Source organism: Chiloscyllium plagiosum, unplaced genomic scaffold, assembly GCF_037043375.1.
Source record: "Chiloscyllium plagiosum isolate Xiang-an unplaced genomic scaffold, Cpla_swu_hap1 HiC_scaffold_13, whole genome shotgun sequence".
NCBI lineage: Eukaryota > Metazoa > Chordata > Chondrichthyes > Orectolobiformes > Hemiscylliidae > Chiloscyllium > Chiloscyllium plagiosum.
In genome coordinates, this window is record NW_028270151.1 from 68,488,608 (window position 1) to 68,512,551 (window position 23,944).

Sequence of the window (23,944 nt, forward strand, 5' to 3'; positions counted from 1 at the left end):
CACATCACCGGTAGCTAAGGAAGGCTAATTAGAAAGCAGCTATGACACAGGGAAATGAAAATGAGAGGTCCTATAGGGAGGACTCGCTGCTTCTTGAGGCTGTAACTATGCAAGCATTTCCATTGCCTTGGAAAATCTCTTCACTCTTCCTGATAACAATCAAAGCTGACTCAAATATCTCTAAGAGCCATTAGCTCTCTAGGAAAGACTTGAATGAAAATAATCATTATAAATTGAACCAACAGGACCAATATCAAGTAAAATTCATGAGCTCTAAATTCCCTTAGGCTGGTAGTTTAAGCTTGCAGAAATTCAATTATTAGCAGAGGCATGAAGAAAGCTGGGAATTCTGAGTGAGTTATTAACGTGTTGAGATTTACCTACCTATCTGCCCAGTTCGTGTTGGCAGTTATGATGGGTGTCCTTTATTTTGCAAGCTGAGATTGTTCAAAGTGAACAGTGTTCTGTATTTGACAACCTTAAAACTGCGTCATATTTAACCTTTTAACCTGACACGTTATAGGTGTAGATATCGATGTTGTATATAATTTTAATTTTCTTTTAAAGATTAACAAAGGAGAGACCACTGAACAAGAAAACCAATCAAATGAAAACATAAGAAGGAGAGATTTCAGTAAAATTGGAAATGGAGCAAACAATCATGACATTGGAAAGGACAATCAACTTTCTGACCAAAATATAGGAGATTTGCTCGTAACATTTGCAACCGTCATGTAAGAGAATGATGGACAATGGGATAACGGGTCAATGATAAAAAAAAAGACATACAAGAAACAACTGGAAAAGGTGTAGTGCAAGTTATAAAGGAAAAGGATGCTGCAATTGTTGAAATATTGGCAACTGAGAAAACTCAAAGACTCCAGTAGTAGACAGAAAGAGAAGATAATAAGAGAATTTTGATTAGCAAAGGAACAGTGAGGTGGGAACAATGGAATAAAGTAATGGTTAAGATAAAAGGGAAACCAGCATTTTACTCAAAAAATGTTAGAGAAAAATTAAATCAATCTTGGGTGAATCAGTGTTAAATAGGTAAACATTAATGGATGAATTCATGGACATCAATGCAGATGTAAAACATGTTTATGAGATAAATGGAGCAGAACAGAAACGTGGGTGAAAGTAAAAATGATGACAGGACAGTGCAGAAAAGAGAACAGAATATGTTAAATCATATTCAGTTAGAACACAAGAAACATCAATGAATTTTACAAATCAAAGCAATGACATTTAAATTGCCAACATGTCAACCAATGCCAACATTGTGAGGAGCTATTAAATATGGAAAGAAATTAATACCTTTCAGCGAATGAAGTGAATGAAATTATATGTGAAAATGGGAGCCAAGTGCATAATTTAAACACTTTTTTAATGTACTTAAAAGAAAGGCAAACAAACTGAGAGCAAACATTTATGAAAGCAGTGCTAAAGTGGAAAGGTGAATCAGAGCAGATAAGACAGAAGATGGTAGATGGGTTGCTAAGAAGAAGTTTGCTGGCTGCCTTTCTGGTTTGTGTTGTATGTATTCAGAATGAAAAAAAAATAATAAGCAAGTGAATTTTAGTAGACTTTTTGTGGGAACAGTGGATGAAAATGGAGAATCGGCCTGAACAATCACAACATTAAAAATATAAAAGCTGTTTTTTAGTTAATTTTGGATTAATTATTTCAATCACTGTTTATTCCTTTTTGTAGATATTCAGAAATGAATCATTAGCAACTGATTTGAGTGTATCTTCTCTTAGTTTAAATTTCTAAGTTAGAATTGCATCAATGATTGCTTTGAATTGCTCAGCTTTATCCATTCTGCTCTTAATATTTTGTACAAAATTGGATTGTCTGGCAGAATATACAAATTTGGGTTCAGTAGCTCTTACAACTTCTTGACTGCTTTCTGAGAATGGCCAGACTGCCAAAAAAAAACAAAATCAAACCAAAGAGAAGCTGAGCTGAGAGATCTGGCCACTCCCCTTTCATTGTACAAGTTTTTTTTAACAACTTGAGAGCCTGCTGCCTGAGGCAGTATCTGTTAGCTATAACAAAATTGGCCCTAAAACCCTTCAAACCTAGATTTTTCAGAGTCAGTGTCTTTTACGAACTCTCTGAAAAATAAAACCAAGGACAACATAACCTTGTTAAAGGAGCAGCATCATTACAACTCAAAGTCACCAAAGTCATCTCTAACTAGAATATTGCAATAATATGATCACACATTTGTTCAACAGCAAGATGACTGTAATCTAAGTCATTGTCATTTTTCTTTTAATAAAACTGGTAATAAAATTATGTGACATAACTCGTGTTGACGTGAAGGTCATAAATTTGATTCATCTGTGTGTGTGTGTATGTGAGAAAGAGACACATCATGGTTCTATGTCTTCAGCCTACAGCTCTGGAATTTCAATCTCAAGTGCTAGCAGGCAGGACATCCAGTCAATGGGGAGATTTATCTATTACAACCTGTGTCAGCTGATGGATAAAAATTGAATTAATGATGTTGTTTGGAGTAAGCTGGTAGAATGCTTTTGAAATATGATTTAAGAAGCCGAGTAAAACATTTAGAAGATAAAAGTGTGCATTTTAAACAATCTCTAAAATGGTTGCTGAAGATATTTATAAAATCACGCACTTGTTAGGCAAAATGCCCTGCTTCCACAATGTAGGGATTCTATGGTTGTATAGTAATCAACTGACCCACACAGTATGTTTTTATGACATTTGGCCAATGTGAATTAACAAAAGATAACCCAAACTAATTATTTTTAAAAATTTCCTTTATAGAGAACACTAATTGTTTAGACATTGTGTATGTCCTGTATCTATGCCTGATTGCTCTATGCTTGGGGTTGCATTCTAATGGTTTCTCTCCGGATTAGCAAATGACAAAATTGCTGTTTCTTTCACAAAAGAAAATGTTATCTTAAGCTCCATATTTCTTACAGTGGAGACAATTAACTACATTTTATTTGGGGAAACTTATAAGCACATAATGAAAAGAACTTAAATCTGTGGTGTTGCAAAGTGGGCCATTGATTCATTCTTCCTCATCTGGTCATTAGAATAATAAAATATTGCAAGACATGTTGCAGGACCTTGACAAAACAAGTTTAGATACTGAACCACAAAAGGTTTAGCCCCATGGAATTGTCACACTGTTACATACACTGTTACATGCATGTGGGCATGGAACTGAACTTTATGTGTCAGCCGTCAAGATTGGCAGTTGGATTGTCTTGGAAGGAAACACAATTTTTTTTGAAGAAAATCAAGTACAAAAGCATCTTTTCCCACTTGACATGCAATCAAATAGCGATCAATTTTACCAGCAAATAAAGAAGAGTTTAGATAGTACATACAATTTCAGATCTACCAAGAAGCAGGATTTTCCTGAGGTTGTTGGCAATGTGTTTTAGGGACCATTTCCAGATCCTCCTCATGCTGGAGGTTGGAGTGTGAACCACGTCAGCTTTTAGAAAGACAAGACCAATTAATGAATTCTGTCTACTGGTGAGGAATAGAACTGTACACCTCTGCTCATCAGCCTTCAAAATAGATATAGCCAGAGGGTGTGAGTTCTCAGAGAGCAGGTTTTCATAATTTGAACATGGCAGTTGGTAGTACAACTGCTAAATTCAGCTCTGCCTCCCTGAAAGCCATATGAATGCAATCCAAGCCAAGATGAATATTTTCTTTCTGGAAATGAGAATGGTAAGGCCTCCCAGGCAAACAATGAAGGCATTGTTGGAGGTTGTTAGAGATGCTTGCAGCCCCAGTGTGGTGAACAGAACTTGGGTCCAGTGAAGGAAGTACTTCATTTAACTTCCACAGCCTGACAGAGTACATCAAATGCAAAGCCAAACCAACAACCATGAGGGTTGTAAATGGAAGGTACATTTCAGAGTAGGAGGATTTCCCAACCAGCATCATATGGGTATGTATAAAAAGGGCTACATTATTCACTTGTGGGATGTAATCGCTGGCTGGCTCCACATTTCTGGCCTGTCTTAGTTGGCCTGGAGAAGGTGGTGGTGAGCTAGTGGTGATGATCTTGAAGCATTGCAGTCTGCTTGCTGCGTGTAGAATGACACTGCCATTAGGGAAAGCATTCCAGGATCTTGACCCAGTGATGGCGAAGTGAGGATGGTGAATAGCTTGGAAGGTGATGTATCCACTGCCCTTGTTCTTTTAAATTGTAGTGGTTATGTATTTGGAAAATACGATCTAAGGATCTTTGGTGATTTACTGCATTTACATCTATAAATGGTTTACATGTTGCTGCCGAACATCGGTGGTGGAGGGAGTGGTTGCTTGTGGATGTCGTACCAACTCCATCAGACTCACTATTACCCTTAAGGGGAGGAAATCTGTCTTCCTCACATGTGACCCCACATCTAGGGTTCTCAACTGCCCTCTGAAATGTCCTAGCAAGCCATTCATTTGTATTCAATTGTTACAAAGTCTCAACAAAGAAATAAAGCCAGATGGATCTACTGGCATTGGCACCAGAAAATACAACAGCAGAAACAGCCCTGTTGACTCTGCAAAGTCTGTGTTGCTAATATCCAAGAGTTCATGCCAACACTGGGAAAGCAATCCCTCATACTACAAAGCAACTGCCTGATATAGTCGTACTCATGGAATCATACCATGCAGATTACAGCCCAGACAGCACTAACACCATTCTTGGATATGGCCTGTCTCATCTGAGGTGGCAATATAATGGCATACAGTCTGGACTTCATGGGGTCCAGAGTTAACATTGAGGATTCCCAGGGAGTGTTGCTGAAGCGCAGCAGGTCAGGCAGCATCTAGGGAACAGGAGAATAGACGTTTCGGGCATTAGCCCTTCTTCAGGAATGAGGAAAGTTTGTCCAGCAGGCTAAGATAAAAGATAGGGAGGAGGGACTTGGGGGAGGGGCGTCGGAAATGTGATAGGTGGAAAAAGGTCAAGGTGAGGGTGACAGGACAGATTGGGTGGGGGCGGAGAGGTCGGGAAGAAGATTGCAGGTTAGGGAGGCGGTGCTGAATTTGATGGATTTGACTGAGACAGGCTGGGGGGAGGGGAAATGAGGAAACTGGTGAAATCCGAGTTCATCCCTTGTGGTTGGAGGGTTCCTAGCAGGAAGATGAGGCGTTCTTCCTCCAACCATCGTTTCGCTGTGGTCTGACGATGGAGGAGTCCAAAGACCTGCATATCCTTGGTGGAGTGGGAGGGGGAATTGAAATGTTGAGCTACAGGGTGGTTGGGTTGGTTGGTCCGGGTGTCCCAGAGGTGTTCTCTGAAACGCTCCGCAAGTAGGCGGCCTGTCTCCCCAATATAGAGGAGGCCACATCGGGTACAGAGGATGCAATAGATGATATGTGTGGAGGTACAGGTGAATCTGTGGCGGATATGGAAGTTTCCTTTGGGGCCTTGGAGGGAGGTGAGAGGGGAGGTGTGGGCGCAAGTCTTGCACCTCCTGCGGTTGCAGGGGAAGGTGCCGGGAGTGGAGGTTGGGTTGGTGGGGGGTGTGGATCTGACGAGGGAGTCACGGAGGGAGTGGTCTTTACGGAATGCTGATAGGGGAGGGGAGGGAAATATATCCTTGGTGGTGGGGTCCGTTTGGAGGTGGCGGAAATGACGGCGGATGATGCGCTGTACATGGAGGTTAGTGGGGTGGTAGGTGAGGACCAGTGGGGTTCTGTGCTGGTGGCGGTTGGAAGGGCGGGGTTCAAGGGCGGAGGATCGGGAAGTGGAAGAGATGCGGTGGAGGGCATCGTCGATCACGTCGGGGGGGAAATTGCGGTCTAATTTAATCCCTAGCTGCTTATATTCCCTCAGCAGAACCTCTTTCTTCATTCTACCATTCTAGCATTGGTACCTGGGTGGACCATGACAACTGGATCTTTCCTGCTCCAAGATCCTCTACAACCCAGGTCAGGCAACACAGCTTTCAAGACTGTTGACCCTGACTACAGAGAAAAGGGTCTTTCCCCCAGCTATACTATCCCCGATTACATGCATATCTGTCTTTTCTCCTCTTGGATGACACCCTCTACCATGTTTGCTCATCCTCCCTGCTTCATGGGATGTTGACCAGCGGTTGATAACCGCTGCCTGCCAACGATTGTATGATTGGCTCTGAGGTCGCTGAACAGCTTACGGAGTAAGAATGAGATGCAGAAGCCTTTGCATCTCTGGAAAAGGTGCTGGTTTTATCTCTGCTATATAAAAAAGACCTAAAGTCTGAGGAAAGTAAGTTTATTTTCCCTCACCAGTTGCTGTAAATTATTGTTTTTAATGAACAGAGACTTTATAACTTGTGAACCAGTTGCTCTGTGCATCCCGCAGATTAAGAACCTGAGCAAGTGAAAGAGTGCAGAACAGCAAGCAAAATGGATCATCTCAGTGAGTACTGTGCACAGGGGCCATTGAGCTACTTTCCAGAATTTCCCTCTGTCCATAACAGCAATTTTTTTTTATTTGTCTGTACCTCTCTGTATATGTAAGGAGAATTCTATGAAGTGGTTAGAAAGTTAACTAACAGAACTATCTGCCAATGGTCAGCCTGGATCTAGGATCTATTTATTTCGACCAAATTGTTGTGCTTGTTAATTACAGAAACCTGGTGTATGCTTTGTCCGTCTGGGTCTGAAAGGGCAACTTGAGGAATTTTGCTTACTTTTATAAAATCTTTCACTTTTGTGATGACTCTGGTCAAAGTGGGGCTCGATTTCCAGAGTGCTACCCCAGTGGGGCATAACAATAGAGGCGTGAGCAGCATAAAGTTGAGTCAGAAAGCTTATACATGTTAATGAAACTTTCCAAAATTCATACCTAGCCACATTTTTGGAAAATTCTGCCCAGTGTAAATTTTGAAACTTCCACTCCCCTTCCTGGCATGGCCCAGTTTTACTCTCAATCAGGGTTACTCTTGTCAGGTTATGCCTGCACAAAGTTGGCATATAACAATTCTGGGCTCACTCAGCACTTGCTACCAAAAGTGTATTCTGAGGTGTGGTCAAACAGCATTTTGGGATCTCTGTCCATTACTTATTGTCTGTCTACATTGATCCCAAGACTCTGTTGCCAACTAGACCAAGCTAACTCCTTGCGACATGCACAATTTCTGCCCAGGAGGAAGGAAGCTCTCCATTGCAGTTTAAGAACTGCGGATAGAAAACACTTAATAGACTTGGACCAAATGTCTTCCTCTTATACATTTTATTTCAAGAAACTAAATTTCACGAAGATATTGAAGAAAAGTCAGAGCAATATAATGAAAAGTAGTCCAAAAAACAGCAATTTTTAAACATCTTTTAGTACATTGATAGCCTCTGATATACATTGTGAAACCTTTTATAGGTAAGTACATTAACAACATCTTCAGGCATAGTTCTACAGCAATTGATCTTCAGTTGTTTTCTAATCTTATTGCATGGAAAATGAATTGTTTGTTTTAAGTAAACATGAAGAAATCACTTGGACTAATGTAACACAAACACATTAAGCATTCATATAAGAACAGTGCAATCTTTGAAAAACACATCTCAATTGCATATGTTATGGTGTCAAAACAATCATAAAGCTATAACCACATCTATTTACAATATTTGTAAATGAAGAACAGGAAAATAAAAGCCTGGGTTTGATGTTTGTTTTACTCTTCGATACCCTAATGCTACCCCAACACAATAATTTGCACAATATAATTACATTGATCAGCAGAAGTAAAATCCAGGTACTGTGACATTGATTTACTTATTATCATTTTCATATTTCATGCAATCTTAAGAGTCTGCGTATTTACTTAACTAATTGTACACCAGGAAGATTCATCAGTATTTGTAGAATCTGATGAGTTTGATGGTTGTGAATCTGAAACACGACTCCACACAGGAACCCTTCTTTGTCTTGGAGCCACAGCACAAACCTGATGATAACAAGATGATTTGCTGCAAATTTTTTCAGTCTGCAGGCAAGCAAAACAAAATTCCACATGACATCTAGTACACATGACAAATTTGCACATTTCTTTATGCTCTATGAGAACCCCACATGTAGGACAGGCACGAATTTTGGGACATTGCTTAATTTTGCTGTAGGGTAAAGTCTTGGTACCACAGTTTTGCAGGGTTTTCAGTTGGATGTTGGTGCACCCTTCATTGTCACATCGATCAGAGCGTGGTGCACTTCCCTTCCACTCTTTCATACATTGCCAGCAGAATTGATAAGATTTTCCCTTCTCTTTCTCACAGATGATACAAAAAACACACAGGTTTGTTAGGTCTTTTCGTTCAACACAACTTCCACATCCAGGGCACTTTAAAAACAAAATACAAAAAATAATTAGAATTAGAATACCTGTAGTGTGGAAACAGGCCCTTCGGCCCAACAAGTCCACATCGTCCCTCTGAAGAGCAACCCACCCAAACCCATTCCCCTACATTTACGCCTGACTAATGCATCTAACCTACACATCCCTGAACACTATGGGCCATTTCGCATTGTAAATTAACCTAACCTGCACAGCTTTGGACTGTGGGAGGAAACCAGAGAACCCGGAGGAAACCCACGCAAGCACAGGGAGAATGTGCAAACTCCACATCTGAGGCTGGAATCGAACCCACGTCCCTGCCACTTGAGGCAACAGTGCTAACCATTGAGCCACCATGCCACCCCTACTGAGCCACTGTGCCAAACTAAATGAATTTTGCAACAGAAAGCATTGAAAATACATAACTTTTACTTTCAGGATACTAGAAGAAGGCTGATAATGAAAGGAACACTTAAGCACGTGCTAGTGTCATTATTCTTTGATATCATAAACATCCTCGCACTCATATTGTTATGGTTGAGATGGGAGGAGTTTTTCTTTCTCTGTCTTTCTCGGTTTCACCACTCCATGGGACACAGCATAATCATTCTCTAGCTTCTCTTTCTTTTTCCATGTAGAATTGAAACTATTAGACAACATGTTTCTTTCCCAAAGTGAATCTCTGCAGAGTGAAATACATTTACCCATATGTGTGTGTAATCAGTTATATTTTCATACTTTTAAAACCAATATTGAATTTCTATTGAACAGTCTTTTACATTAAAAAAATCAATAGTTTTGTCTTTATTAACTAAAATCTAGTTAATATATCTTTTCTTTTTAGGCTACATGGAGAAAGTATAAGATTACAGCTTAAAGAGAAAAGATATATTAACAGATTTAGTTAATAAAGATTAAACTATTGTATTTGTATGTGTGTGTGTGCATGTGTGTGCATGTGTATAATCAATTATATTTTCATACTAGCAAAGCCAATATTGCATTTCTATTGTACAGTCTTTTATATAAAAAATAGAGAATGTTCAGAAACCTGTTAGTCTGACATTTAGATACACCAAATATCAACAGCCTTCCCTACATCAAAAAGTTAGAAGTGTGAATGTTCACCAATGATTGCACAATGTTCACCACTGTTCATATTCTTCACTATTCTTCAAATATTCAAGCAGTCCATGTTCAAATGCAACAAGATCTGAACAGTATCCAGGCTTGGGCTGCAAGTGACAGGTAACATTCATGCCACAAAAATGCCAGGCAATGACCATCTTCAATAAAAGACAGTTTATCTACTATCTTTTGGCATTCCATGGGGTAACCATCACTGAATCTCCATGATCAACATTCTTGGAGTTACCATTGACTGACACTCAATGGAACTCACCACATCAGCACAGTAGCTAACAAGAGCAGGTTAGAGGCTTGGAATACTGCAGTGAGTAACTCACCTCCTGACTCTCCAAAGCCTGTGCACCATCTGCAAAGCACAAATCAAGAATGTGATGGAATACTCCCCACGAGCTTGGATGGAAATAATTCCAACAAGCTTGATACCATCCAGGACAAAGCAGCCCACTTGATTGGCATCATATCCACAAGTGTCCACCGCCTCCACCACCAATGCTCAGTTGTAGCAGTATGTACCATCTACAAGATGCACTGCAGACATTTACCAAAGATCCTTATGCAGCATCTTTCAAACCCACAACCAATTCTATCTAAAATGAAAAGGGCAGCAGATACATGGGAACACCACCATCTGCAAGTACCCCTCCAAGCCACTCACCACCCTGGTTTGGAAATATATCACTGTTCCTTCACTGTCACTGCATCAAATCCTGGAATTCCTTTCAATATGCTAATGTAGGTCTACATACACTATGTTGACTGCACTGGTTCAATAAGGCAGCTCAGCATGACCTTGGTGTTATGAAGTTGAAGGTGTGTACTGTACCTTTAAGAGAGAGTGAATACTGTTCTGAACTGAGAGATTACAAGCACCTGTGTATACGACAAGATGGCAGTCCCAGAGTGTACTGGAAAATTGGATATATGTAATATTTGGCTGTGAAATAGATACCTGAATTTTGGTTACTGTTTTGACAACAATTCAAATGTAACCAATCAGTATAAGTTATGCCCCAATCAAGTTTAACTTTATTGCTTTGCCAGCATCGAACCAATGAGACAATCCGATGTTGGGAGGGTATAAAATGCGGACATTTTCAAAATTGGTTGGACAGCAACAGCTGTACAGCCAGAGAGCTAATTGCCCATCTGACATCTGCTCTCAAACAAATTAGAAAACACTCCCTATTGGAGTTACCTTTTCATGTGAAACATTCTCACAGTAAAAAGAAAGATGATCCAGGAAGATCATCAGCTGGAAGAGTGAAGAGACAGAAGAAGACAGCAACTGTGTGGTTTTGAAATTAAGGTGATGTACTTTTAATAAGCATCTTATTGGAACAGCATATTGTTTGTAGAGTTGGAGGCAGATAGTAAGCAGTTAAGAGAAAAGGTGGGGGGGGTGAGCTTAGAAATTGTGAATCATTGTTGTTTAATGTTCACTTTTAGAGATAAAAAATTATTTGATTTTATTTTCTTTAAATAGTGGAATTTGGGTGTTCTGTCACTCATATTTTAACAGATTATGAGGTGAGGCTAGCATAAAGATCAGTGCAATGTTTGAAGAACTAAGCATAAATTTCATTGATGTGGACGTTTAAGGGCATAGAGGTGAGTCCTTTAAAAGTCCTTTGCCTTTAAAAAAATTAACCATTGTTATTCGCAGACAATGCTGCTATCCTGATTGCCGCAAACAAAAACAGAAATTGCTGGAGAAACTCGGCAAGTGTGGTAGCATCTGTGGAGAGGAAGCATTTTGAATTCAGTTACCCTTCTACAGAACAGTTCTGAACTCAACATTAACCCTGACCTTTTTCTCCACAAGGCAAACTGCCACACTGCTGAGTTTCTCCAGCAATCTGTTTATGTTTACATTCTTCAACATCCACAGTTCTTTGTTTTATTTTAGATCTGATTGCCTTACACTTCTATTTTAGGAGTCCATTCTGATTTCTGAACTATATTCAAAATACTCAGAGGCAGCAGGCAATTTTGTTTTCAAACAACTCAAACTAGCTGGAAAACAAAATCATGAGAGCTACCAATCAGAAAAGGGTTGTCACCTATAACCCCCTCACCCCTTGAATGGGGACTGACAACATGGGAGAAGCTGCTCAAGTTGTCACACCCTGTTTCTCTCCCACGTGGAACAGTAAGCTGTAGGGAAGTTAGTGATGGCAATGAGGGAGGCTTTAAAGCCCAGGGTGAATCCAGTCTCAGGTCAGGAGAGGAGGTAAGTCCATGTTTATCCTGAGAGGGGTTAATCAGTGTATGTAACACTGGATGGTAAGTGAGAAGGTAAAAATGAGAGAAGGAGATTGCAAAAGGGACTGAATAGTTTTTAAACTTTTCACCAGAGGAATATACAAGTAGCACATGCAGGCGCTTCAACCCTCGATGTTGTGCCGACCTGAGGAACCAACCTGAAACCCAACTAACCTACACTATTTCCTTTTTGTCCATATCCTTATCCAATGACCATTTAAATGCTCTTAATGTTGGCGAGTCCACTACAGTTGCAGGTGGGGCATTTCATACCCTTCCTACTCTGAGTAAAGAACCTATCTCTGACATCTGACCTATATCTATCACGGGTAACTGGGAGCCAGGAAAACTTTGTCATTTAAGTAATGAATTGCCACCAGGTTGACAGGGTTGTTAAGAAGGCATTCGATGTGTTAGCTTTTATTGGTAAAGAGATTGAGTTTAGAAGCCATGAGGTCATGTTGCAGCTGTACAAAACTCTGGTGCGGCCACACTTTTGAGTATTGCATACAGTTCTGGTCACTGCATTATAGGAAGGACGTGGAAGCATTGGAAAGGGTACAGAGAAGATTTAGCAGGGTACAGAAGAGATTTACCAGGATATTGCCTGGTATGGAGGGAAGGTCTTATGAAAAAAGACTGAGGGACTTGAGGCTGTTTTCATTACAAAGAAGAAGGTTAAGAGGTGACTTATAGACACATACAAGATGATGAGATAGGGTGGATACTGAGAGTCTTTCTCCTCAGATGGTGATGGCTAGCACTAGGGGACATAACTTTAAATTGAGGGGTGATAGATATAAGACAGATGTCACAACTAGGTTGTGGAAGGTCCTGCCTGCAAAAGTAGCTTACTTGCCACCTTCATGGGCATTTAAATGGTCATTAGGTAAACATTTGGATCATAATGCAATAGTGTAGGTTAGATGGGCTTCAGATTGGTTTGGAGAAAGTGAGGATTGCAGATACTGGAGATCAGAGCTGAAAAATGTGTTGCTGGAAAAGCGCAGCAGGTCAGGCAGCATCCAAGGAGCAGGAGAATTGACGTTTCAGGCACAAGCCCTTCTTCAGGATTGGTTTCACAGGTCGGCGCAACATAGCGGGCTGAAGGGCCTGTACTGCGCTATAATGTTCTATGTTCTATGAATTTGGAGTCTCTAGCTTAAGGCTGCATAAATTCAGAGGCTAGTAAATCGAGGACAATATCTTGGGCTGCTATTACAATGAATACTGTTCTAATTGGATAACTTAATACTGAACAGTTTTATTTCCCAAGAAAAATTTGAGTTTGTTCCTAATGCATTTCATACACTTTGAATCATTGGTGTAGTGACTGTGTTTGAGACAAACATAACTATTTTGCATTTATTAAGATCTTAAACAGCAATGAACAGTTTGCATTTTTCTAGTACAATCAATAACCTCAAGAGCTCCCAAAGTGCTTCACAATCAAGGGAGTACTTTGGAAGTACAGTCATATTGCAGTGACATTAAAGGAAATGTAATGAAGTAAATGACCAATTAGTTGAAGGGAGTTTAGGACAACAGAGGATATTCTAAAAATTAGATTTTAATCTTTCATATGAGCAATAAAGAAAAACTTCTCCACATAGGGTGGCAGAAGATTAAAATGCTGTTTTGCAAAAGGTAATTAATGCTGATCAAAATCAATGTAAGATAAAAATTGTTTAATTTAAATCTGTGATGGAGATTGAGTAAAAATGATTGTAACTATCTAGTGTAAGTTTTTCTGCTTTGTGCCGAAATGATGCAATCCCATTAGCTGGGACATCATTAAGTCCATAGAAGGTGTGTTTAGAGGTGGCTTTTTTGTGTGTAAGAGTGTGGATGGGTTACTTTGAAAAAAAGTTTGTTCACTTACATCTGTTGTCTTGTGGCAATTTACATCCTGTGAGTGTCAAGGAAATTTATGCTTGTGTGTTGTGCCTTAAGAGTTAGTGGAGAAGTGATGATGATTAATTCTTCTAAATCTGCTTCTGTAAGTCCAGTTTGCCCATAGACCAACATAAATACAGAAGGCAATGTTGACACATGAATGCATCTCCTAATAAAGGAGTTAGTGAAAATAAAAAAGGATTCACCAAAAATGACATGGTGAAGAAATTCGAGAAAAGCCTTCAAGAAAAAAAAAACCTCCTTCAGAATATTCTCAATTCCCATATTAAGTATGAATGTTAATTACCCATTTGTATTCACAATACTGTGCAGCAGCAATTGTGGCAATTTTATTTTCAAAATACTGCTGTTCTTCATTGGTCAGCAGTGCATGCCTGCGAACCTCCACGTAAGGCCATTGCTTGTTACATTTCTCTTCAGTGCATTCCTTTGCAGCAGGACAGTGAAATATGAAATGACCCTGCAGGAGGGATTGAAAATGTTCAATAAATCAAGCAAGAAGTGAAATAAAACAGAAATATGTCCAAATAAAATGCCTGAGGTGCTGACCTGGTCTATAAGGCTCCGGCACCAGGCAGTAAGTGAATTAGGGTCTACAGCATGTCCACAGGACATTTCTACTCGCAGAATATCTGGAGTGTCATCTCCTAAAATGGAAAACTTCGATTAGAATTCTGCCCAATGAAGTCTAAAGTTGAAAGTTGTCAAACACAGGCGAACATCAACTCTTCTGTATTGCTCACAAGACAAAGCTATTCGCTGTGCCTCATACATGTCACAATACATTCAATTCAATTCAATTCAATTCCTGCTCCTCAGATGCTGCCTGACCTGTAGTCCTTTTCCAGCACCAAATGTTCTGACTCAGCTTCCCACAAAGACCTCGCAATCTCAGTCACTTGAATTCCCCCTTTGCAGAGAGCAGTTTTAATCAGGAGTCAGGTCAAGGTAATTCCTAGGAATGCAGCAGCAGTGATGTAAGCCAGCGGGTAAGCAGGCCGTCATGTTAAAATATTCATTAAGAGCAGAAAATGAAAAGTACATATTATTGTGCATTTTTAATTCATATCTTTGGATAATCTGAGAAATGATCATATTTGGATTACAATAGAAGCTAAAAATTAAAGTAAGCAGACTTCCTGGAAAAAAAATGTAAATGTGGATTTCCTTATCATGGGAAATTTGACATTTTATAAATACAAATTTTGTCTCAAAGTTAATAAAAGGGTTTAGAAGTAATGATTAGTTTACTGCATACGAGGTCATTCTCCTATAACGTGTGTTTCATTATAACACGATTGACAAATTGACATGGAGTTTTAAAGGGCGTATTGGTTATAATGTGATACTGGACCCATTCATTTAAACTGAGTTATGCAATTTTCCCACAACACAGAATTGAATGAAAAGGGAACTAACACATTATGGCGGAACTGACTGTAGTTAAAAACTCATTACCTCTCTTTTAACAAGGAGTGATCTTTTTCAAGGCATGTTACATAGTAAGACTAACAATGTAAAAGTTCTTGCCAATTCAAGTGATTTTGAATATTGATAGTCTAGTTTTAGTAGAGTGTAGGTGCTTCAATCACACAACTTCAGAGAAGCACACAATCATGGACAGCAGCTTCTGGATTGCTTCATGAATTCTATGTTTCTACAGATTCTATAAATTAATGTTGGTTTTCCTGGAAGAATGATGACAACAGCAAGAAAGAAGCATTAATGTTTCAACTCTGATATGATTCTTCTTCAGCAGAGTTTTTCCAGCATTTCCTGTTTTTATTTTAGATTTCCTGACATTTCACACTCCAAAATGAGGGCCAAAGTTAATAGTACTCCAGAATTTGTTTAAATGTCTACTTAAAACATAACTGTAACAAACTAAATCCTGGAATGCTGCAAACTTGATCTGAATGGAGCAGAAAATAGTCTTGGAACCCCTGTGACATGGAAGCAGTCCATCCAGCCCACACCAAAGCATATCCCACGCAGACCCAACCCCATCCTATCCCAGGGCCAATCCACCTAACCTGCACACCTTTGGGCTATGGGAGGAGACCTCACAAAGACATGGGGAGTATGTGTAAACTCCGTTGAATTGAACTTGGGTCCCTGGCACTGTGAGGCAGCAGTGCTAACCACTGAGCCACCATACTGTCCCTTAGCATCATAAATTATGGTAATTAAAGGAGTATTATTTTCAACTACAGTAAATCTCACAATTCCTTTTTCCTATTGCTTACAAATACATAATGTAACTTGAGTCTTCCAGGTGTTATCATGATGAACACACTCCATCTTACATCTTACCAAAAGCTGCCAAATATTTTAGGTGAAAATATCATCACCTAAAATATCATTCTAACTCATAATGTTTTTGTCACTTGCAAATGTGTCATTTTGCTATTGAGAAGGAAACTATTGCATGAATTTAGCAGATGGATAACGATTACAGGAGAAAACACAGAAACTGGAGAAATTTAGCAGCTTCACGACAACCGTTGAGAAACAAGAGGGTAACGTTTCAACTCTGACTTCTTCAGCAGAATTTCCCCAGGACTTCCGGCTTCTATTTCAGACTTCCAACCTCCACAATATTTTGCTTTTAATTTGAAAAACTATTCACATTTGAAATCCAAACCTTGACTGGAGAAACACAGCGCTTCAATTTGATTTTAAAATTCTTAATCCTTATTTACAAAGCGCCTATGTGGCTTCGCTAACTCCCTCCAGTATTAAATACAAACAAAAACTGAAATGGCTGGAAAACTCAGCGGGTCTGAGGAAGGGTGACCGGACCCGAACCGTTAATTCTGATTTCTCTTCACGGATGCTGCCGGAACTGCTGAATCTTTCCAGCCATTTCAGTTTTGGTTTCTGATTTACAGCGTCCGCAGTTGTTTCGGCTTTTATTTACTCTCCTCCAGTGTTACTCTGAAATATTGCGATCTCCTGAACAGTCTAGGTTTTTATTACTCCAAATGACCAGGCTGGAACCTATATACTCCCCTACACTTGCGCCCCTCTATAAAGTTTTTTTTCCCAATTTAAGTAACACCGTAAAATTTTTTTGACAAAGCTTTCACCGTCTAACCCAATTTCTGAGTCCGTGGCTGGCTTACTGCCTTAGTTTTAAGCGCCGCGTGATTTTGTTTTAGGTTAAATGTTCCATTTTGTTGAAGAGGCTACATGACTCCTGATGCTGTAATTGCTCCAAATAAAATCTTCCGTCTTTATTTTTTTCAAGTTGTAACGCTACTAATTGTCCATGAGTATTTTACCTGTGATCTCGTCCTTCCTGTTCACAAATTTCAAAGTGCTGTCTCTGGGATCATAACGCTTCTCCATAATCGGATTTCACGGCTTCAGTCTCAAATGATGTGGCCGAAGCGGACAGTTCAGGTCAACAGGACGGAGCTCTGTAAAGAAATGTTCAAAAGTAAATGAACAAATTCAATAAAATTAAGCGCACCTGACAAACCGAAAGTAACAATGCTTCAAACTCTGTTTTGTCAGCTATTCATTGGTTTGTTCTTATTTAAAGAGCCAATGAGTGATCAGTCAGGCGCAACTGTTGTTTTGTGATATTTCAATTTCTTCTGGTCTCAAGTGATTTCCCGGAACTGTTGGCTGTAGCAAAAATTCCCTTAATGCTTTACTGTATAATTCCTAAACAATGCTGTCGTTCTGTCTTAAATATCCTTCAGAGTACATCTTTTTTTGCCACTGAAAATTCTGCTGTTTCTCAACAGGGGTCCCGGTGGCTTTCTCAATGAGTCCAGTTCTCTGGAGAAAGTGAAGAACAAAGAACAAAGAAAATTTACAACCCAAGAACAGGCCCAATGGCCCTCCAAGACTGAGCCGATCCAAATCCACTGTCTAAACCTGTCGCCCAATTCCTAAGCATCTGTATCCCTCTGCTCCCCATCTACTCATGCATCTGTCCAGACTCATCTTAAATTGTGGGATATAGGTAAAGTAGTGTTACTTCTGCAATGATATTTACTTATGCAAGGTAAATGAACTCACCAGTGTATAATTGTTTCAGCCAAGAGCTGAGTCAACAAGAATGGAAACTATGTGAAGGAGATACATAATTGTTTTTGTATTAGCTGAAATGTGCCTGCAAAGAATGATAGATGTTACAGGCAAATAGATAAGGTGCTGTGAGGGGAGGGAGTTAAGCTAGATACGCCAGTACAAACAGTAGTTATACACATCTGTTTCCCGCTTCTGCAAAAACAAGAACAAACCACAATCAAGAAGTCATGAGGTCATAAGGTCATAACAAGTGAGGGAGGATATACCTAACAATGGCCCACAGCTGGATGTGGTCAAACGGCCTTGTGAGGCCAGAATAAGCATTTTGTCACAGACAAGGCCGATTAAGGCAAGAGATGAACAAGAGTAATGGGCGCCGGTCTTAGAGAAGTGGGAGATATAAACAGAGGAGGAGCAATGGGAGGAGAGAATAGGAACCAAATTGCATAAATGTTGTGTACTAGTTGAATTCAGTGTGTGTGTGTGGGGCCCTGCCTTGTGATCAGTGGACACCACACCCTCTTGCAAGAGTAAAATAAATGACACAACTGATTCAGATCTTGTCTTGGACTGAAATTATTGAAGTGAGTGAGTTTTGTTTCTCACATAAATGATTCTACTGTGCGTGCCTCTACCACCTCTGCTGGCAACGCATTCTAGACACCTACCACCCTTTGTGTAAAGTACTTGCCGCATGTATCCCCCTTAAACTTTTCACCTCTCACCTTGAAAGTGTGACTTCTCGTTATTGAGTCCTTCACCCTGGGAAAAAGCTTATCTCTATCTATCCTGTCTATACTCTTCATGATTTTGTAGACCTCAATCAGGTCCTCCCTCAATCTCCTTTTTTCTAATGAAAACAATCCTAACCTACTCAACCTCTCTTCATAGCTAGCACCTTCCATACCAAAAACATCCTCGTATATCTTCCTGCACCCTCTCCAAAGCATCCACATCCTTTTGGTAATTTGGTGACCAGAACTGTACACAGTATTCTAAATGCGGCCGAACCAATGTCTTGTACAATTTTAACATGACCTACCAGCTCTTATACTCAATACCCCGTCCAATGAAGGCAAGCATACCATATGCCCTCTTGACCACTCTATCCACCTGTGCAGCCACCTTCAGGGTACAATGGACCTGAACTCTCAGATCTCTCTGCTCATCAAATTTTCCCAAGGCTCTTTTGTTTACTGTATAATTCACTCTAGAATTAGACTTCCCAACATGCATCACCTCACATTTGCCTGGATTGAACTCCTTCTGCCACTTCTCCGCCCAACTCTCCAGTCTATCTATATTCTCCTGTATTCTTTGACAGTCCCCTATGCTTTCTGCTACTCCACCAATCTTTGTGTCATCTGCAAACTTGCTGATCATACCAACAGTGCCCTCTTCCAGATCATTTATGTATATCATAAATAACAGAGTCCCCAGCACTGTTCCCTGTGGAACACTACTGGTGTTTTGAGAAATTCCCTTCGACTACTACTGTCTGTCTCCTGTTGCTCAACCAGTTCTTTATCTGCCTAGCTAGGATACCCTGCACACCATGAGACTTCACTTTCTCCATTAGGTTACCAGGGGGAACCTTATCAAATGCCTTACTATAGTCCATGTATATGACATCTACAGCTCTTCCTTCATCTATCAACTTGGTCATGTCCTCAAAGAAATCTATTAAGTTGGTAAGGCACGATCTCCCCCACACAAAACCATGTTGCATATAAGCCCATTCTTTTCCAAATAGAAATAGATTTTATCCCTCAGTGACTTCTCCAGCAACTTTCCCACCACTGACGTCAGGCTCACTGGTCTGTAGTTACCCAAAATATCTCTACTACCCTTCTTGTATAGGAGGACAACATGAGCAACCCTCCAGTTCTCCAGTGCCTCACCTGTGTTTAAGGATAGTACAAAGATATCTCTCAGGGCCCCAGCTATCTCCTCTCTCACCTCCCTCAGCAACCTGGGATAGATCCCATCCAGTCCTAGGGATTTGCCCACGTTAATAACTTCTAGTCTACCCAACACATCTTCCCTACTTATGTCAACATAATCCAGAGTAATCAAACTTCTATCTCTAATCTCAATATTCATCATGTCCCTCTCCTCAGTGAACACTGATGCAAAGTAAACATTCAGAATCTCACCCATTCTCTCAGATTTGATACACAGCCTTTCTTCCTTATCCTTTAGTGGACCAATCCTTTCTCTAGTTACCCACTTGCTTCTTATACAAGAATAAAATGCTTTGGATTCTCCTTAATTCTGCTCTCTAAAGCTATTTCATGACCCCCTTTTAGCCTGCTTGATTCCTCGTTTAAGACTGATTCTACTCTCCCGATATTCCTCCAGGGCCCGTTCTGTTCTTTAGCTGCCTGGACCTTATGTACGCTTCCCTTTTCCTCTTGGCTCATCATACGATTTCTTCTGAGATCCACGGTTCACAAATCTTGCCTTTCCTATCCCTTGCTTTCAATGGGATATGCCTATCATGCACTATCTTCAACCTATTTTGAAAGCCTCCCACATTTGAACTTCCCTTCAAATAGCTGTATCCAATCCACATTTCCCAGCTCCTACCTAATTTTGATATAATTGGCCTTGGCCCCATTTAGTACTCTTCCCTTAGGACCACTCTCATTTTTGTCTACGAGTATTCTAAAACTTACAGAATTGTGGTCACTGTTCCCAAAGAAATCCCCACCGCAACTTCTACCACCTAGCCTAGCTCATTCCAAACACCAGGTACAATATGGCTCCTTCCCTTGTCGGACTATTGACATACTGCTCTAGAAAACTCTCCTGGATGTTTCTTACAAATTCTGCCCAATCTAGACCTCTGACACTAAATGTAACCCAGTCAGTGTTGGGAAAATTAAAATCTCCCATCACCACCACCCTGTTGCCTCTACATCTTTCCATAATCTGTTTACCTATTTGTTCTACCTCATACTCACTGTTTGGAGGCCTGTAATATAGCCCCAACAATGTAACTGCACCCTTCTTATTTCTCAGCTCCACCCATAACGCCTCACAGCTCAAGCCCTTCATGGTCTTCTGCTTTAGCACAGCCGGGATATCATCCCTGACTAGCAATGCAACTCCTTCCCCCTCCCCACCCCTTTACTTCCCTCCCTGTCCTGTCTGAAGCATCTATATCCTGGAACATTTAGTTGCCAATCATGCCCTTTCTTCAACCAAGTCTCTGTGATTGCAACAACGTCATACTCCCTGGCACGAATCCAATCCCTGAGTTCATCTGCCTTACCCACTATACTCCTTGCATTAAAGTATATGTACTTCAGGCCGCCAGTTCTTTTGTGTTCATCTGCTGTCTGCCTACTTTTCCCCTTATTAGTGCTAACTTTATGATTCTTACAGTCTCCAGTTTTCACCTGGCTGTCTACTTGTCTTCTCTTCTGCTTCCCAGCCCCCTGCCACATTAGTTTAAACTCTCCCAAACATCAGTAGCAAAAACTCCCCCAAGGACATTAGTTCCAATTGGTTCAGATGTAGACCATCCAATTTTTAATAGTACCATCTTCCCGAGAACTGGTCCCTATGTCCAACAAATCTGAATCCCTCCCTCCTACACCATCCCTCAAGCCACGTGTTCATCCTGCCTATTCTTTCATTTCTACGCTGGTACTGGTCGTAATCCTGAGATCACTACCTATGAGATCCTCCTTTTTAATTTCTCTCCTAGCTCCCTGAATTCTGCTGTCAGGACTTCATCTCATTTTTTTTTACTTATATCGTTGGTGCCTATATGCACCAAGACAACTGGCTGTTCACCCTCCCCTTTTAGAATGCTCTGCAGCCGATCAGTGACATCCCTGACTGGAGTACCTGGGAGGCAACATACCATCTGGGAGTCTCATTTTCGGCCACAGAACTACCTATCTACTCCCCTTACAATAGAATCCCTTATGACTATGGCCCTACAAGTCTTTTTCCCACCCTTCTGCACAACAGTGCCTGCCACGGTGCCATGATCTTGGCAACTGCTCCCCTCCATTGGTGAGCCATCTCCCTCAACAGTATCGAAAACGGTTTAGCTGTTTTGGAGAGAGATGACCGCAGGGGACACCTGCACTGCCTTCCTACTCTTTTTCTGCCTTTTGGTCACCCATTCACTGTTCCCCTCAGCAATTCTAACTTGCGGCATGACCGTATCACTAAACGTGCTATCTACAACCTCCTCCACATCGTGGATGCTCCACAGTGAGTCCATCCACAGGTCCAGAGCCGTCATGTGTCAAACAAGAGCTGCAGCTGGATACACTTCTTGCAAGTGTAAGAGTCAGGAATGTCAGCCACATCCCTGAGCTCCAACATCAAGCAAGAGGTACATACCATGGGTCTGAGGTCCCCTGCCCTTGTAAGCCTTAGCTTTATATCAACTAACTAAAACCAAACAATGCACTTAAATATATGAAAGAAAAGAAAGAGAAAAAAGAAAACCCTTACCTTACAGAGTCTTTTTCTTCTGGTTAGAGGAAGGGGATGGACAGGAGGGAGATAATACACATGTACTATCTCGGGTTTAGCTGCTGCCCAAAGTTATACTAAGCCCTTACCTTCCTGGCACCCTCCTGGTCTCCACATCACCTCCGCTCTGTCTCCTGCTGCTCCCGGACAGGAAAGAATACTTGTGCCCACCTGTACCCTTAACTGCCCAACTCTGTGCCCATCTCTCTTGATTTCTTCATAGATTTGCATAGTTATGATTCTAACAAAACAACTAGAACATTCCTATCAATGTTTTAATTTGAGACCCAACACAATGCGAATGGAATACCCTTGTTCAAAAAGGGAGGGAGGCAGAAAGTAGGAATCTATTTGATTAGTTACTTTAAAGTTTGTCTTTGGGAAATTGTTAGAATCCATTATTAAGGATGTATTGATGTGACATTTGCAAAGTGAAAGCATAGTCTTTCACGTTCAGAATGCTTTTATGAAACGTAAATTGTTTTGAATAATTTGCTAGATTTCATTGAAGCTGTGATAAACAATGTGGATAATGGGACACTGGTAGATGGAGTATATTTGGACTTCCAGAAGACATTTGATAAGGTGCACACATAAACTTAATACACAAGGTAAGCTGACATGGGGTTGGAAGTAATATATTGGGAGAAATATATTCAGGACCACTAGCATATTCCGAGTTTAAACTGACTTTTTAAAAAAAATCTCGATCCTTATTCATTCAAAAGGGACAAAACCCAAAATGTGTCTGCAGTTGAGGACACATCCTACAATGAATGGATAGCTGTTGAGTAGGGAGTAGTCAGCTCCTCACGATCTTGGTTCTTACAGAAGCCGACAGTCTAATCTGCTTTGACAAGAAGGAAGCATATGTCAAGTATACACAGGAGAGATCGAGAAAATCCTTGACAGAGTATATAGGCAGTAGGAGTACACTTAGGATGGAAATCAGGAGAGCAAAAAGGGGACATGAGGTAGCTTTGGCAAATAGGGTTAAGGAGGTTACAAAGATATTCTGTAAATACATTAAAGACAGAAGGGTAACTAGGGAGAGAACAGGACCCTTCAACAATCAGCAAGGCAGCCTATGTGTGGAACCACAGGAGATGGGGAAGATACTCCAACCCCCTCCCACTTATTTCTCCACCCCAGAGGGTCTCACCCGAAACATCGATTTTCCTGCTCCTCAGATGCTGCCTGACCTGCTGTGCTTTTCCAGCACTACTCTAATCTTGACCAAGGTACTACGTAAGTATTTTGCATCAGTGTTTATTGTGGAGAAGTACATGGAAGTTATAGAATGTGGGGAAATAAATGGTGACATCTTGAAAAATGTCCATATTACAGTAGAGGAGGTGCTGGATGTCTTTAAACACATAAAAGTGGATAAATCCCCAGGACCTGATTAGGTTTAGATTAGATTACATTACAGTGTGGAAACAGGACCTTCGGCCCAACAAGTCCACACCAACCCGCCGAAGCGTAACCCACCCATACCCCTACATTTACCCCTTACCTAACACTACGGGCAATTTAGCATAGCTGCTTCACCTGACCTGCACATCTTTGGGCTGTGGGAGGAAACCGGAGCACCTGGAGGAAACCCACGCAGACACAGGGAGAACGTGCAAACTCCACACAGTCAGTCGCCTGAGGCGGGAATTGAACCCGTGTCTCTGGCGCTGTGAGGTAGCAGTGCTAACCACTGTGTCACAGTGTACTCTCGAACTCTGTGGGAAGCTACGGAAGTGATTGCT

At 40.7% G+C, this 23,944-nt stretch overlaps 2 protein-coding genes across 8 annotated transcripts in view; one reads left to right on the top strand and one right to left on the bottom strand.

Annotated features, from left to right (window-relative positions):
* LOC122555817 (uncharacterized) overlaps window positions 1-2,314 on the top strand; it is a 74,663-nt gene extending 72,349 nt beyond the window's left edge. For all 7 annotated transcript variants that reach the window (XM_087993706.1, XM_087993711.1, XM_087993709.1 and 4 more), the window contains one exon: window positions 568-2,314. In XM_087993706.1, the coding sequence (XP_087849832.1) occupies window positions 568-572 (5 nt within the window). In that variant the 3' untranslated portion in view covers window positions 573-2,314. The remainder of the gene's footprint in view (window positions 1-567) is intronic.
* Window positions 2,315-7,207: 4,893 nt separating this feature from the next.
* LOC122555818 (uncharacterized) lies at window positions 7,208-17,216 on the bottom strand. Its single transcript, XM_043701990.2, has 4 exons — window positions 16,928-17,216; window positions 14,193-14,290; window positions 13,930-14,103; window positions 7,208-8,321 (listed from the first exon to the last, which is right to left on the bottom strand). Exons 1-4 carry the CDS (start codon window positions 16,992-16,994, stop codon window positions 7,809-7,811), a joined length of 852 nt encoding a protein of 283 aa, XP_043557925.2. The 5' UTR covers window positions 16,995-17,216; the 3' UTR covers window positions 7,208-7,808.
* Between the last annotated feature and the right edge of the window lie 6,728 nt (window positions 17,217-23,944).

Excerpts from the sequence above, each read along its gene's own strand:
- LOC122555818 (XM_043701990.2), bottom strand. The coding sequence starts at position 16,994 with ATGGAGAAGCGTTATGATCCCAGAGACAGCACTTTGAAATTTGTGAAC. Across the intron at positions 14,291-16,927 it reads CAGGAAGGACGAGATCACAG|GAGATGACACTCCAGATATT; the intron begins GTAAAATACTCA and ends TTTCCATTTTAG. Across the intron at positions 14,104-14,192 it reads GCCGGAGCCTTATAGACCAG|GGTCATTTCATATTTCACTG; the intron begins GTCAGCACCTCA and ends TCCCTCCTGCAG.